Raw genomic sequence first — 14,840 nt, 5'->3', positions numbered from 1 at the left:
ATTCAATTCCATCATCGTCATTTGGTAAAGTTTGTGGCTCTGGAAGATTTAATTGACCACGTTCAAGGTTTTTGCCAAAATTTGAATTTTTGAACACAGTTGAATCACTGCTGCTTCCATATCCACCAACATCAATTGCAACAAAGGAGTAATTTGCATCAGCCACAGCCATTAGAACAATGGAATGATAATGCTTATAATTAAAATATTCAGAACCCTTTCTGTTTGGCTTTTCACATCTCACGTGTTTGCCATCGACGGCACCCAAGCAATGTGGGAAATTTGTTAGTCTTTGAAATGTTTGGGCTTTTTTTAACCACATATCTTTAGTAGGTTGAGGCATATATGTTGGCTGGAGACATGACCAAAGCAAACTGCACACTTCTATTATTTCACGGATTGTCGACGCACCAATAAGATACTCATAATACATTGAGTTGTAGCTGTTTCCTGATGCCAAGTACCTTAAATCAAATATAATATATTATTATTATGTATAAAATTTATACTCTTCTACACACTATTGACACACATGCACACACCCTCACACACACATACACATTTGCTTTCCCTTACACAAAACTCTACTCTCCCTTACACAGACGGACACTCCTCCTACATAGCTATTATATTACTGTTTTCTTCTTTTCACAGGCCTGAAAGTGCAGAAAAAGTGGCGCAATTTAAGAGACACTTTTAAAAGAGAACTTGCACTCCAAAAAAAATACTAGGTGAATCAAATATAAACGAGACTTTTGGACCTGCGCGCGCAATAGTGATGGAAGAACGTTCCGCTGTTATTGGCTGTTTGGTTGGTTTGTCAGGAGTGGGGGAAGCACGTGACTCATCATCATAGACTCGCTCAGTGTCCATCGTTACGATGTCCGAGCAGGAGGTACCTCCCTCTATTGCGCAACGTATTGTTATCAAGTTTTTAGCTGCAGAAGGTGTAAAACCGGCCGAAATCTTGAGAAGATTGATTGCACAGGTCGGGGATGAGACGCTGTCGCGAGCTAGAGTGTTTGCTTGGCATAAACATTTCGTGGAGGGCCGTGAACGTGTTCAAAATGAGAGCCATGATCGCAGACCCCGCACCAGCATTACAGCGGGCAACATCGACAGTGTTCGTCAACTTGTTGAAGGTGATAGGCGTCTAACAACTTCGGATATTGCAATTAAGGTTGGAATAAGTTATGAGAGCACTTACTCTATACTCTCAGAGGAGCTAGGGTATCGCAAGGTGTGTGCCAGGTGGGTTCCTCGCCTTCTCACAGTTGACCAGAAACTGAATCGTTTTCAAGTGTGTGAGCCTCTTCTTGCACGATTTCGGGAAGAAGGAGACCCATTTCTTTCTCACATTGTCACCTGTAATGAAACGTGGGTGCATCACTACACCCCTGAGTCGAAACAAGCGAGTAAGGAGTGGAGGAAGAAAGGAGAAACCGCACCAGTGAAAGCCAAGTCACGATTATCGGCTGGCAAGGTTTTGGCTACCGTTTTTTTTTGACCAGCGTGGCCTGCTGTGCCTTGATTTTTTGCATGAGCGCAAAACAATTAATGCGGCATACTACTGCAAACTTTTGACTGAGGTCAGACTTGCATATCGCCGCAAAAGACGAGACCTTCCGATGAAAAAAGTGATTCTCCTCCATGACAATGCTCGCCCCCATACAGCAGCCCTGACCGTACAAAAATTGGAGCAACTGGGTTGGGAGACACTGCAACACCCTCCATACAGTCCAGACCTGTCTCCCTGCGACTTCCATGTCTTTGGTCCTCTCAAGGAAGCTTTGGGAGGGCAAAAATTCCACAGCGATAATGAGGTTGAAGCATATGTGCGCAATTGGCTACAAACACGACCTGACTCTTTTTACCTGGAAGGAATTGAAAAATTACCTATACGCTGGGAAAAATGTGTTTCTAAATCAGGAGATTATGTAGAAAAATAAACTATGATTGTTTGTGCGTTTAAAATCAAAATAAATATTTAAAAAAATAAGTCTCGTTTATATTTGATTCGCCCTCGTAACATTAGGTCAGGCGGCCCGCAAAAAGAAGAAATATTTGTATTTCGACGCACTATCTTTTTTAATCCCTACCACAATTCAACGCGAATCTAGTGGCAATATTACATTCGAAGATGATTCAACTCAATCGGAGGCTGATGCAGGTGCTGATATCGCTATAGCTAACCAAAGACTTGCCACTACATTGAGGAAAAAATCTAATACTGATGAGAAAACCGACTGCGAAGAGGAATTACTAGATATTTTAAAAAATAAGAACCAAACATGGGATGAAGATGTAAGCTTCTCTGAAATGATAATACCAATGTTGAAAGAAACATTACGCTAAAGTAGAAATTATGAACATTCTTAATAAAACTCGATATTTTGTTTCTCCGCCAATGCAAGTGTATACTCAACCATCGTCTCCTATTTCACAAACTCACTATCTTCCATCGCAAGCTGCTCAACAGCCTCGATCACAAATAACAAGAGAAACACCCCAAAGAACTATAATTGCGCCGCCATCAAACATAATCCTAAAAAAACAATTGGAGCCCCAGCCATCGACCAGTTCTTGCGCTGATTATTTACAACAGTTTACAATGGATCTGTCGGATTGCAATACATCGGAATCGGAAGAGTTGTACGACTTAGGGGGATTATATGATTCACACACATAAATGAATACAATTTTCTAACATAATTTTGTATAATTATTGGACTAATAAATAAAAATAGCTTGATATAAAAATGTTTTGTTTTACTCATTTACTTACCTCAGCGTCACCGACAGTCTCTCTTCAGGAGATATTGCATTTCGCCATGAAGTGTTGCTGTACCGAAGAAAAGGGCCAACGGTATGTAGAAGGTTATCAAAACTTTGAATAGTCATCCGAAAATAACCAAAAAACTTTTTATCATGTATACGAAGATCGTTATACCGTACGTAAAAAAATCCTTTAATCGGTCTTAATGCTGTCAAAGGATGGACCCAGTAACGTTTAGCTACCTTCTTCTTCTTTAAGATTCTTTTACGTAAAATTAAGTAGTATATAATGGCTATTTTCTTATCCTTGTGTAAACCCATGTTCGATGTACACTCCCGTCTTTCATGGCACGGTGACAAGAACTGTCTCCGTTATTTCGCAGGCGACAATAAATCGTAGTGCGCGTAGAAATTATTTTCGTTTGCGATTTTATTTCGCACTTTAAACATCGCAACGAATAAATTTCGTAGTGCGCGCTTAGCCTTATCCAAGAAATGTGCGTAGTAAGTAGCGTATTTACCTAAGTGATACAAAATACAAGTATTGGTAGGTACCTACATATCATTAATAATAATAATTGAAGACATCATATTCCAGGCCACAGGCGATAGGCTTAAAAAGTTTTGCGTCAATGCACAATGCTATTCCATGAGATGCGCAGACACAGCAAAACCAATGGAAAAGAACAGGGTGTGGGCCACCTGAAGAACCCATGAGCAACACGGATATACGTGCTGTCAGCCAAATGTTCCCATTGATAGTATTGGTGTTTGCTCCCAAGGCAATAAGTACACCTGTATATAAGGTGTACTTATCTAAATTCTAATTCAATTACAATCTGTTTAATTGTCACCATAGCTGCATATAAATCTTTGTAAAATAAAATATCTAACTAAAATAATTTCACTCTGTCGTGGCTACCGAAGGATAAAAGAATTTTTCCCGCTGAAACTAGTAGAGAAGAAAGCAATACACCGACTCAAGTGACAGTCTTATATCACGAGAGTATTCATTCTACTTCTCAAGCCACCTATGAGATGGTTGTACACCAAATTCCTGTAAGTGAAAAACAGAATCCTGAACCAACTCCTTCCAGCTGCCAAACCAACCTTCCAGCTACCAACCTACCAAAGCGTAAATCCCATATATTACCAACAAGCCATAAAACCTTTGAAGAAATGAAAGTTGTCATTTTAGAACAACTATTTGATCATAACAATAAAAAATTTGAGCTTTATTTGAAACACCAAAAAGAGCTAAATGAGTTAGATGTAGCTTATGAAAAAAAGAAAATGGAACTCTTATTCAAAACTGCAGAAGATTCTGATGATATTTAATTGTACATAAACTAGCAATAGAACTGTAATACATACCTAATGTAATATATTAAAATAATAAATAGGTGATTATAGTGCATTCGCGTTAAGAAAATAGTGACTCATCGTTGACCGCCGACCTGGCCACGCCCCCTAGCCAATTAGAATGCTTGAAATTATTAAGTCGAGTTCACAGTGACCAGTTGAAGTCAGACCTTCGAACAAAACGGTTGTGTATCTAGCGTGTTACTCGAGCAATTTGAAAATGAATACCTCACCTATTCGAAAAAATAAAAGTGGATCAATAATCCACAGCGGAGAAAGACGCATAATTTATAATGTTTACAAGTTCTTTAAACGTTGCGATTTAAACGCGACTGTGGAGTGCACAGTTATAAAAACAGCAAGTGCATGCGGTGTGTCCGAAAATACCGTTTACAAAATTATTAAAGAACAAAAGGATACAAACACATTAAAATCACCGGTGAAAAAAAGAGCTCGATTATCCACGGTTATGTTACGTTTGTGTTTGCTTGCGTTCGTGTAAACATAACTACAATGGAGGCAGAACCAGGTCCTTCAACAAAAAAAGACACTCTTAAGACCGCCGAAAAAAGACCACGCCTTGCAATGTCTGTAACCGAGAAGGTTATGGTAATGAATGTCTACAAGCATACATTTAATACCTGGCCACAAAATGAATATTGGTCTTTGTGCAACTGTGCCAACAAAACAGCTGAGATTCTGGGTATATCTAAAAAAACCGTCCGGAGAATAGTGATGGAAAATCAAGCTGGAGAAGAATTTAAATCGCCCGAAAAAAGTGGGCCGAAGACCGATATACTAAACAAACTTGATGAATTCACCTTTTCTGCCATTAGAAGAAAAGTACATGAATTTTTTTATAGAAACGAGAGCCCGACAATTAAAAAGGTCAGTATATTGTACCGGAATTATTAAAGATAATTATCTGAATACTAATTCAAAATAAATCAATAAAATTCTAAAGATTTGATGAGAGTTAAATTAACTGGTATTTATCATTAATACAAGCAATCTGTGCTAATATGGTTTGAAACGATTTGAAAAAAGGAATGCTGCTAAATTCAGGGCACGCGGTTAAGACATGGGTTGATACGAAGATCAAATCGTCAAGAGAAGCCTTCCTCGAAGGGCTCACAACAGGGCTACAAAATCCAGTAGGAAAGGGAAAGCGATTAATAATATCACACGTGGGCAGTGAAGAGGGTTTTGTAGACGATGGTTTGCTGATTTTGGAATCAAAAAAGAAAACCGAAGATTACCACGATGAAATGAATTCCGAGCATTTCGAGGAGTGGTTAAGGGGTATTTTACCGAGATTGAAAGAGAACTCGGTCTTAGTTTTAGATAATGCCCCCTACCATTCTCGAAAGCTAGAACAGACCCCTTCTTCTGCCTGGCGGAAAAGCAATATTCAAGAATGGATGAAATCAAAGAATATTACATTCGAAGACAGCATGGTCAAAGCTGAACTATTAGAAATAGTCAATAAAGAAAAATCTAATTATCAACAATTAGCCGTGGAAAAGTTGGCTGCTGAACACGGTGTCACCATTCTGCGACTGCCCCCTTACCACTGCGAATTAAATCCCATCGAATTGGTTTGGGCGCAAGTAAAGGGGCACGTTGCTAGGAACAATAAGACCTTCAAAATGAACGAAGTGAGACAATTGTTCGAAGAAGGTCTACAATTGGTGACACCACAGAGATGGAGTGATTGTGTTCGGCACATAATAAAAGAAGAGAACAAAATGATGCAGCTAGACCATCTTATCGATGACGTATCGGATACTTTTATAATTAATGTTACTGATTCTGATTCAAGTACGTCGAGTGGAAGTGAATAAAAAAAAATATATACTCTGGTCTTTTATTGTTAAAGATCAAGGTTAAATTTGCAAAAAAATAGGATCAGATGATGTAGGTACTCAATACTTTATTGCATATCATGTATTTTCATGTATAATAGTACCTATGCCACAGTTTTTGTCCTTTAATGTTAAAAAACTAATTTGAAAAAGTATAAAGCTTGTAGGTGGCGCAAAAGCTTCGACCCGTTATTTTTTCATTTCTAAAATCTTTCTTTGTATGTCAAATAGCGAGAACAATAGCAATTACAGATAACATTATACTAACATCTGTCCTGTCTTTGTACTCTCTTATAATACATTTTTGAATAATAGCGAACAAAAACTCATAAGCTTTTGTTTATACATGAAAATACGTTATTTGTTCCTAATTTGCCTGAGTAAAAACAAAAGTCAATATTTAACACTTTAGCCACTGATATAGAAAACATAGTTTATGTTCCCAATATAAAGAATATTCTAAGAAGTTTCTTTTGCATAATTTTCCATGGGCCGTGACCTGTCTCATTTCCTGGTATTTTTTTAATTGAAATTATTTTATGACACAAAATGTTTCTAAACAGTTTTGTAAATTGTTCAACCCAAAAGGGTAATAATCAATTATAGTTTATTAGTCACAATACAGTGGAACCTGTTAATAAACGAACGTGGAAAAAAAGGTTTATGGTCTATGAGATGTCACTTTGACAGCTGGTGTTGTTTGTTTACATTTTTGGACTTCGACTATATCTCAGAGTTTACAAGCATTACATGTAACGCTCGCGTGGCGCTCGCGGTTGATCCATCGGCTGTCGGTTTTTCGCGCGAACACAAAGGCGCTCACAGTGCTCGTTTGGACAGCGTTCGTGACGGTTGTGTCGTGTGTACGTTCAAGATGTGGAGTGACGAACAATCGCTTGAACTTATTAGTTTGTATCAAGAAAAACCAGTTATTTGGGATCCAAAAAACCCGTATTACTATAAAAAAAATCTGAAACACGATGCTTGGAGTGATATTGCTCATTCATTGGGAAGAGATATAGAACAATGCAAGAACAAAATGATAAGTTTGCTTGCTTCACATCGAAGAGAAAAAGGAAAAGTAAAGAAGAGTCATAGTTCCGGAAAAGGTATGTTTTAATATAAATTTCTGTTGCTTTACATATTACATACTTTTATTTATTAATTTAATTTTTACTTGGGTATTATCACTTACTTGCTATTAGTACAATTCAGGGGTCTAATAACAAAGGTGGCAAAGTCCCATCTTATGTCAAACACTGGTTTTAATTTTATTAAATGTAGCAACACTATCTTCACATAGTCACATTGATAAATTCTTACAAATACGGCAATATCCAATAAAATTTTAGCAGAAACGAAATGTTTATCGAACAAAAATGGTAAAGTCCCGGATTGACATAACAAAATTGGCAATGTCCATTTCGACCAATCAGAGGCCATCTGTTTGAATGGCCGCTTTCAACGAAATCGCGCAGACAAGTTTTTTATTTTATGTTTAATTTAATGTTTCTGCTGCTGCTACTAATATAATAAGTTTTAATGTGAAGATGGAGTGTCGACCTAAAGTTGTACCTAAAAACAAAGCTCGAAAAAAAGTTGCAAATCCCGAAAACTGGAAGCAAAATAAGGCGAAGAAACGAAGGTTAGTGGCTAATTCTGATAGGGTTGTACAATCAAGAAGGCTGCTAATTATTGTTGCAGTCGGGATTTTGTTATGTATTTGGTGTTGTTTGAGAATTGTAAAATAATGATGGTACTTGTTTTATCTTTTTAGGTATGAACCAAACACGCTACCCAATCGAATAATTTGCACGCATAAGAAAGGATTTCAGTGCAATTCTTTAACGATGAATGATATTATGAAATTTCATACAGCGTTTTACAAAACTGCGACAAAACAATCACAGGACGCCCTTATTTTAAAATATACTAAAAGTATTCCAACAAAACGTAAAAGATCTCGGACGAATACACATCAACCAAAAACATTTACAACAAAGTTTTACATACCAGCAAATAAAAAACCTCAGCTTGTCTGTCAAAAAGTGTTCTTAAATTATTTAAATATAAAAAAACATAGGGTACTAACTGTTATACGAAAACATTTTGAAACTGGAGAATATCCTACTGAGAAGCGTGGCGGTGATCATAAGAGCCACAAGTTTGTAGAAAAAAGAAATTCAGTAAAAGATTTTATAAAATCTTTGAATTCCTCCGAACCTCATTACTGTCGCGGTTCATCCTCTGTTCGCCATTATTTACCCGCAGAATTAAATATAAATAAGTTGTATGAGATGTACAAAAACCGTGAAATTCAGCCCATTGCGACAAAATCGCTTTTTCGAAAAGTATTTAATACCGAGTTCAATCTTGGGTTCGGGTCACCAAAAACTGACATCTGCTCCACATGTCTTCAGTTTCAAGAAAAAATTAAAGTTGAAACTGATATTGGTAAAAAGACTGAGCTAATAACATTAAAAAGAGTTCATTCCCTACGGGCAAAAGCCTTTTATGACGTTTTAAAATCGCAAGATTAAAGAACTCTTACACTTTCCTTTGACTGTCAGAAGAACCAGCCCTTACCTAAATTACCCGATCAGTCAACCTACTACAGTAGACAGTTTTATATATATACAATTTGACCATTGTGCAAGGCAGTTCAAAGCATAAATTAACTAAAGAAAATGTTTTCTCATATGTATGGGGTGAGGAGGAATATTCGAAAGACTCCAATACAGTGGCTTCTGCAGTCTACCATCGGCTTAATACTACAGATTTAACTGACATTCATTTAATTAAATTGATTTCTGATGGCTGCGGAGGCCAGAACAAAAACACCATTCTCATTGGGATGTGTTGTAAATGGTTGATTCTACATCCAGGAATTAAAAATATTGAGGTATATTTCCCGATAACGGGGCACTCATACCTGCCATCGGACAGAGTTTTTGGCCATATAGAACGGGAAATTAAGAGAAGAGAAGTAATCATTCAGCCACAAGAATATCATGACATTATTGCGAACCATGGAACAGTGATACACATGGGTACTAATGACTGCAAAGTGCTTGATTGGAAAGGGGCTGTGGAGCAAGTAATGAAGCCTCCAGGTCAATGGCATTTCAAATTTATGGAATCCAAACGTATTATAATCAAGCGATGCCGCACAGACACCAGCAATGTGATGGTACAAGGCGAATCGTTTTATAAAAGTGATTTGGGAGTCCTTCGCAATGTGTGTCGCCGCGGAAAAAGGGCCTCAATGATTACGCCGCATGAAATTGCACTAGGTGTACCATTAAAACCTCAGAAGATTAAGGATGTATCTACTTTACTTTCGAAACATTATGGCTCATGGTGGCAAAACATAAGAAATTTGACTTTCTACAGAAACATTATATATAGACCAATGACAGGCATTAACCTTTAACTACTGAGGTGGGGGCCTCTCGGGCCTTGAGAAAGTAAAATTGTTGAATTACTTCCTTCCCCCGCGCACGACACATGCATACCTTCTAGTACTTTCGAGTTTAGTTGCGTCGAGGCTGTCAACGGCTGTACACGTATTTGCGCGCGCTATACGAAACGTAAATTAATTTTGAAATTTTTCGTGGGCCTCTCAGACCCTACCTCAGTATTTACGTTACTTTTTTTTGTAAATAGTTTCGTTTTAGTTATCGTCTAATTTTGCAGTAGTTTGAAGATTTTTACAATATGGAGCCCAGTACGTCGTCCGGGAGCAAACGGTCGCTCGGTAATAATAATAACCAACAAATAGCGAAAAATAGGAGAACAGTAGTGCCATGGAATGACGATTTTGAGAAAACTGTGATGTCGTGGATAGATCGTGAAGACTCTAGCGGTTCGGAGGCTGAAGATATTGATGACACCTTTATACCGGAGCTTCATGAGCATAACTGGGATACGCAGAGTGAGTCGGAACCCGAAGAACAGGTTGACAATGTTTCTGAAAAACAGACGTCCTCCGATGACGATGTTCCTCTGTCATCAATTCGATCGATTCGTTTCTTTTATGGAAAAAATCGCTACAAATGGGCGCGTCAAGCACCATCTAGAGTCGTTCGAGTTTCTCAACATAATATAATTAGACGAACTAACTTTTCAAATTTAACAATAAACGACCCAAAAGATCCTTTTTCTATTTGGAATAAATATATTGACGATGAGATTTTACTAGAGATTCTCAAGTGGACTAATGAAAAGTTAAATTTATATCGGGCAAAATTTTTGGATAAAGATCGCCCAGAGCTCCGAAATTTAGATATGGTGGAACTTCATGCATTTATAGGTCTTCTATTTTTTACTGCGGTTTTCAAATCCAACCACGAAAATGTAAATTATCTATTTGCGACTGATGGTAGCGGTAGGGAGATATTTAGATGCGTCATGTCTAAAAACAGATTTATGTTCATTTTGCATTGTTTGCGATTTGATAACCCTGCTGATCGTGAAGTACGAAAACTGTCTGACAAGATCGCAGCAATGTCGTGTGTGTTTACAAAATTTGTAGAAAATTGCCAGAGGTTATATAATGTCAGCGAATATGCCACTGTGGATGAGATGTTGGTACCTTTTCGAGGGCGCACGCATCTAATGATTTACATGCCAATGAAACCTGCGAAATATGGGTTGAAATTGATGTGCCTGTGTGATGCAAAGAACGGTTATTTTTATAATTGTTATATTTATACGGGACGTGGATCAGATGGTGAGGGATTGACAGACGTAGAAAAAAAGTTTATAGTACCAACACAATCTGTGATTCGTCTAACAAAGCCTTTGTTTGGAAGTAATAGAAACGTAACCTGCGATAACTGGTTTACGTCAATAGAGCTTATTGATTATTTGAAGAAAAAGGGGCTTACATGTGTTGGTACCATGAAAAAAAATAAGCGAGAGATACCAAAAGAGTTTCTACCCTCAAAACACAGAGTCCTCGCTTTTCTAACAAACATGGCAAAGTTCATTACATTTATTAAGTTTTACATTTATTTGACTTGTATTAGCCTATGAAAATAGGTTAAAGTTAATAACAGTTCAATTCCACATATGGGAACATATCACTACAGTACATATCTGGATGGTTTACAACGTTATTCGTTTTTAGCAAATTATGTCAAATCATGTTTTGTGGACTTTTCTGCCTTTGTTATTAGACCCCTGAATTATTACTTCTATTATATGATCTTCCGTCCTTGTCTTTTGTCTTTATTTAAAACTGTTGTGTTATGTATTTATTGTTATTTATTTTACAGGTGCGGATGAAACGCAAAAAAGTACATGGTTTGCTTATGAGGCGCTGGCATTTTTAGGAGATCGAAATAATCCAAGGAAACGACGCAACACAGAGGTAACCGCATTTAACTAGTTTCCTTCGACTTTATTAAAAAAAACTTAACAATATGTATTCTGCCAAGAAACTGTACCCTCGTTCATAAAATAGTCATTAAACTCATCTCTAATTTGTTTTGCTGTTAAGGCAGCCCTTCTGGGTACATTATTCAATGGAAGTAAAGATGACATTTCAGTATCTCTCCGCCAACTACCTTCACATAATCTTCCGTTTTGGTCGCTGTCAAGTGATCCAGGGGGTGCATACAAGCTTTTAGATGAATCCGTGTTTCTCAAAAAATTATGCAAGTGTGCAATAGCCAGAACTATAGTCTCCACGGTTTCGGGCTGAAGGAGCATAGGTTTTCGTAAAACTCTGAACACAGATGCGGTGATACCAAATACATTTTCTACAATCCTGCGAGCTCTGCTTAACCGGTAATTAAAAATTCTTCGCGGCGATCCCTTGGGGTATTCTCCTGGATAGGGTTTCATTATATGGTTTTGTAAAGGGAAGGCAGAGTCTCCCACAAAAACATAAGGTACTACTTTGTTTCTACCTTGCAGTGCTTCAGATGCAGGCAATCTTAATGAATCATTTTCTAGTTTTCTATATAATTCAGTTGCCTTAAAAATTCCACCATCTGAAATTCGGCCTTGACATCCGACATCCAGAAATGTGTAATTATTTTCCGCGTCTACTAAAGCAAACATCACTATACTAAAATTCGATTTGTAGTTGCGATATTCTGTGCCACTATGTACCGGAGCCTCAATAATGACATGTTTACCGTCCATGGCTCCGGCACAATGGGGAAAATTCCACAATTCATCAAATCTGTTTGAGATTTGGATCCATTCTGACTCTGTTTTCGGCAGCTGAAACAATAAGTTTATTTTTTATTACAGATTACAAATGAACCGGAACAGAGAGCATCTACAAGTGCAGAAAATGATAATAGTTTAGAATTTATATCACCATCTGGACCGGCCCCCAAAAAAAAAGAAATCAGACGAAAATAAAAAAATGGGTATGCTTTCGGAGGCTCTTGGCGTGCTTAACCCGGCGAAGCTGTGGTGGGGTGTGACATACCCCACGCATTACTCCAACGATCGTTTTGTTTTAAATTTTTGCTGTAACGGTTTGTCTCGCCGCATAGCTGGAGCTAAGGAGCTGCGGGAGGGGATAGTGGCGTGATCGCAGTGTTGCGCTAACCGGCGCTTGAGATATACGTGCGCATACTCCTGTCGGGTACGTAATACCCCGCCACATAGTTGGTGTGTGGTTATTTCGGTAAAATTGAAGATTGTTTTTTTGGTTTATTAGCTTATTATTTGTTTTTTGTTTTAGTTTTTGAACGAAAATGAGTTTCGAAAGAGATCAAAGGCGTCTTGAGTCCATGATAGAGGACGTTTTCCAAGAATGTTCGGACGAGTCAAGCTCCGAACCCGAATCTGATCATTACAGCGAACATAACCTAGGATCTGAGACAGAACAGGAGATTAGTGATCGAGAACAAGGGGTCAGTGAACTTGCACTAGATTTTAATGATTTTGACGATGACATCTCGCTGTCAGTTTTGAGAAATCGACGTTGGTTTTCTGTTCAAGTTCCTTATTATGAGTCCAAAGCTGGTCAGAAACGGCTCATAAAACCACCGCGGACTAATGTACATACTCGCAGCGAGAACATAATTTTCGAACGGCCTGGCGTAAAAGGAATTGCAAAGTTAGCTAAAACGGAAGTTGAATGCTGGAATATTTTTTTTACTGAACAAATGAAAACTTCTGTTTTGACATACACAAATAAAGAAATTATTAACCGGCAAACAAAGTGTAATGATCCAAAAAAAATGTACTATATGAAAGAGACAACAGCTTCGGAATTCGACGCTTTTGTTGGTTTGCTATATATTGCTGGACTCAATAGATCTAGTCGCCAGAGCCTCAGAGATTTGTGGCGAACGGATGGTACAGGTGTTGATATTTTTCGTACAACCATGTCCCTACAACGATTTTACCTCCTGCAAAACTGTATACGTTTTGATGATAAATCGACAAGAGACGAGTGAAAGGAAACTGATAACTTAACTCATATCAGAATGCTTTTCGACCAATTTGTTGATTGCTGCCAGCAAGCTTATATTCCTCATGAATATATGACCATTGACGAAATGTTGTTAGCCTTTAGAGGGAAGTGCGGATTTTGCGTATACATTCCGAGCAAACCTGCTAAGTATGGAATAAAAATCCAAGCTCTTGTAGATGCAAAATCTTTCTACACATTCAATTTAGAAGTTTATGCAGGGAAACAACCCAGTGGACCTTATGCAGTTAGCAACAAACCGTTTGATCTTGTGGAAAGACTTGTTCAGCCCATATCACAGTCCAACCGCAACCTGACATTCGACAACTGGTTTACTAGTCACGAATTAATGCTACATCTACTGGCTAACCATAGGCTTACATCTACAGGAACAGTTCGAAAGAACAAAAAATGCATTCCGTCCGCTTTATTGAAAACTGGAAAAGAACCAGGAAGCTCATTGTTCTGTTTCCAGAAGGACATTACATTAGTGTCCTACGCCCCGAAAAAGAATAAAGTGGTTATAGCTATGTCCACTTTACACCATGATGATAGAATTGATGAGACCACGGGAGATAAAAAGAAGCCCGAAATTATAACATTTTATAATGGTACGAAAGCAGGAGTAGATGTTGTCGATGAACTCTGCGCTACTTACGATGTTTCGCGTAACAGCAAGCGGTGGCCTATGACCATCTTTCATGGGATACTAAACATAGCTGCTTCAAACGCAAATATTATTTTTCGGGAAAACAAAAATGAAAACATAAAGCGAACAGAGTTTATCCGTAATCTAGGGTTAGCTCTGGTGTATGAACATTTACGATTACGAAAAGACCAAAAAAACATTCCAGTCTATATTCGAAAGAGGATCTGTTCGCAAATTAATGAAGAACCAAGTCGTTCACTCCAGAATAGTACTGGGCAATATACGAGATGTGCTGATTGTCCAAGGAAAAAAGATCGAAAGACAAAGCACTCTTGCTCAACATGTGGGAAGGCCATATGTATAGAGCATGCAATATTTTCCTGCAAAAATTGTTGTTATGATGACCCTAGTTCCTAAGCTGTTCCAAAGTATTATGATAGTTTTTTATTTCTAATTCAAAGACTAATGTTTTTTTCTTAATTTAGTAGTTGTTGTTTAAAGTAAAATTTTGTTTTTGTTTATTTTAGAGGTTTATGAAGGTAATGCCTATTTTTGTTTAAAAAAACTCAGTTTCTTTTATTTTCCTAAATAATAAAAAAAATATTATTAAAATATTAAAGTTTTTTCCTTAAAAGCTGTTTATTGTCTATATTAATATCACAAAACATAAGATTAGAACTCAATTTATCGATATTATGATATTTATGGCCAATTTAATAAGTGGGTATGTCAAACCCCACCACATACT

General features: G+C 37.5%; 2 protein-coding genes across 2 annotated transcripts; both read left to right on the top strand.

The window, feature by feature from the left end:
- Positions 1 to 5,186: 5,186 nt before the first annotated feature.
- Positions 5,187 to 5,981, top strand: LOC113229996. The gene has a single exon (XM_026463712.1). It carries the CDS (start codon positions 5,187 to 5,189, stop codon positions 5,979 to 5,981), a length of 795 nt encoding a protein of 264 aa, XP_026319497.1.
- A 7,337-nt stretch (positions 5,982 to 13,318) lies between these two features.
- On the top strand, positions 13,319 to 14,509 carry LOC113230001 (piggyBac transposable element-derived protein 4-like). The gene has a single exon (XM_026463725.1). The coding sequence runs from the start codon at positions 13,460 to 13,462 to the stop codon at positions 14,507 to 14,509; it is 1,050 nt and encodes a 349-aa protein (XP_026319510.1). The 5' UTR covers positions 13,319 to 13,459.
- Positions 14,510 to 14,840: the final 331 nt, after the last annotated feature.

The sequence above is a fragment of the Hyposmocoma kahamanoa genome, unplaced genomic scaffold (genome assembly GCF_003589595.1).
Source record: "Hyposmocoma kahamanoa isolate Upper Pololo Valley unplaced genomic scaffold, ASM358959v1 100358, whole genome shotgun sequence".
Classification (NCBI taxonomy): domain Eukaryota; kingdom Metazoa; phylum Arthropoda; class Insecta; order Lepidoptera; family Cosmopterigidae; genus Hyposmocoma; species Hyposmocoma kahamanoa.
The sequence above is the reverse complement of the archived record's forward strand: the minus strand, read 5'-3'. Positions and strand labels throughout refer to the sequence as shown.

Bases quoted from the DNA above. Each gene is read 5' to 3' on its own strand.
- LOC113229996 (XM_026463712.1), top strand. From the start codon at position 5,187: ATGCTGCTAAATTCAGGGCACGCGGTTAAGACATGGGTTGATACGAAG.
- LOC113230001 (XM_026463725.1), top strand. From the start codon at position 13,460: ATGCTTTTCGACCAATTTGTTGATTGCTGCCAGCAAGCTTATATTCCT.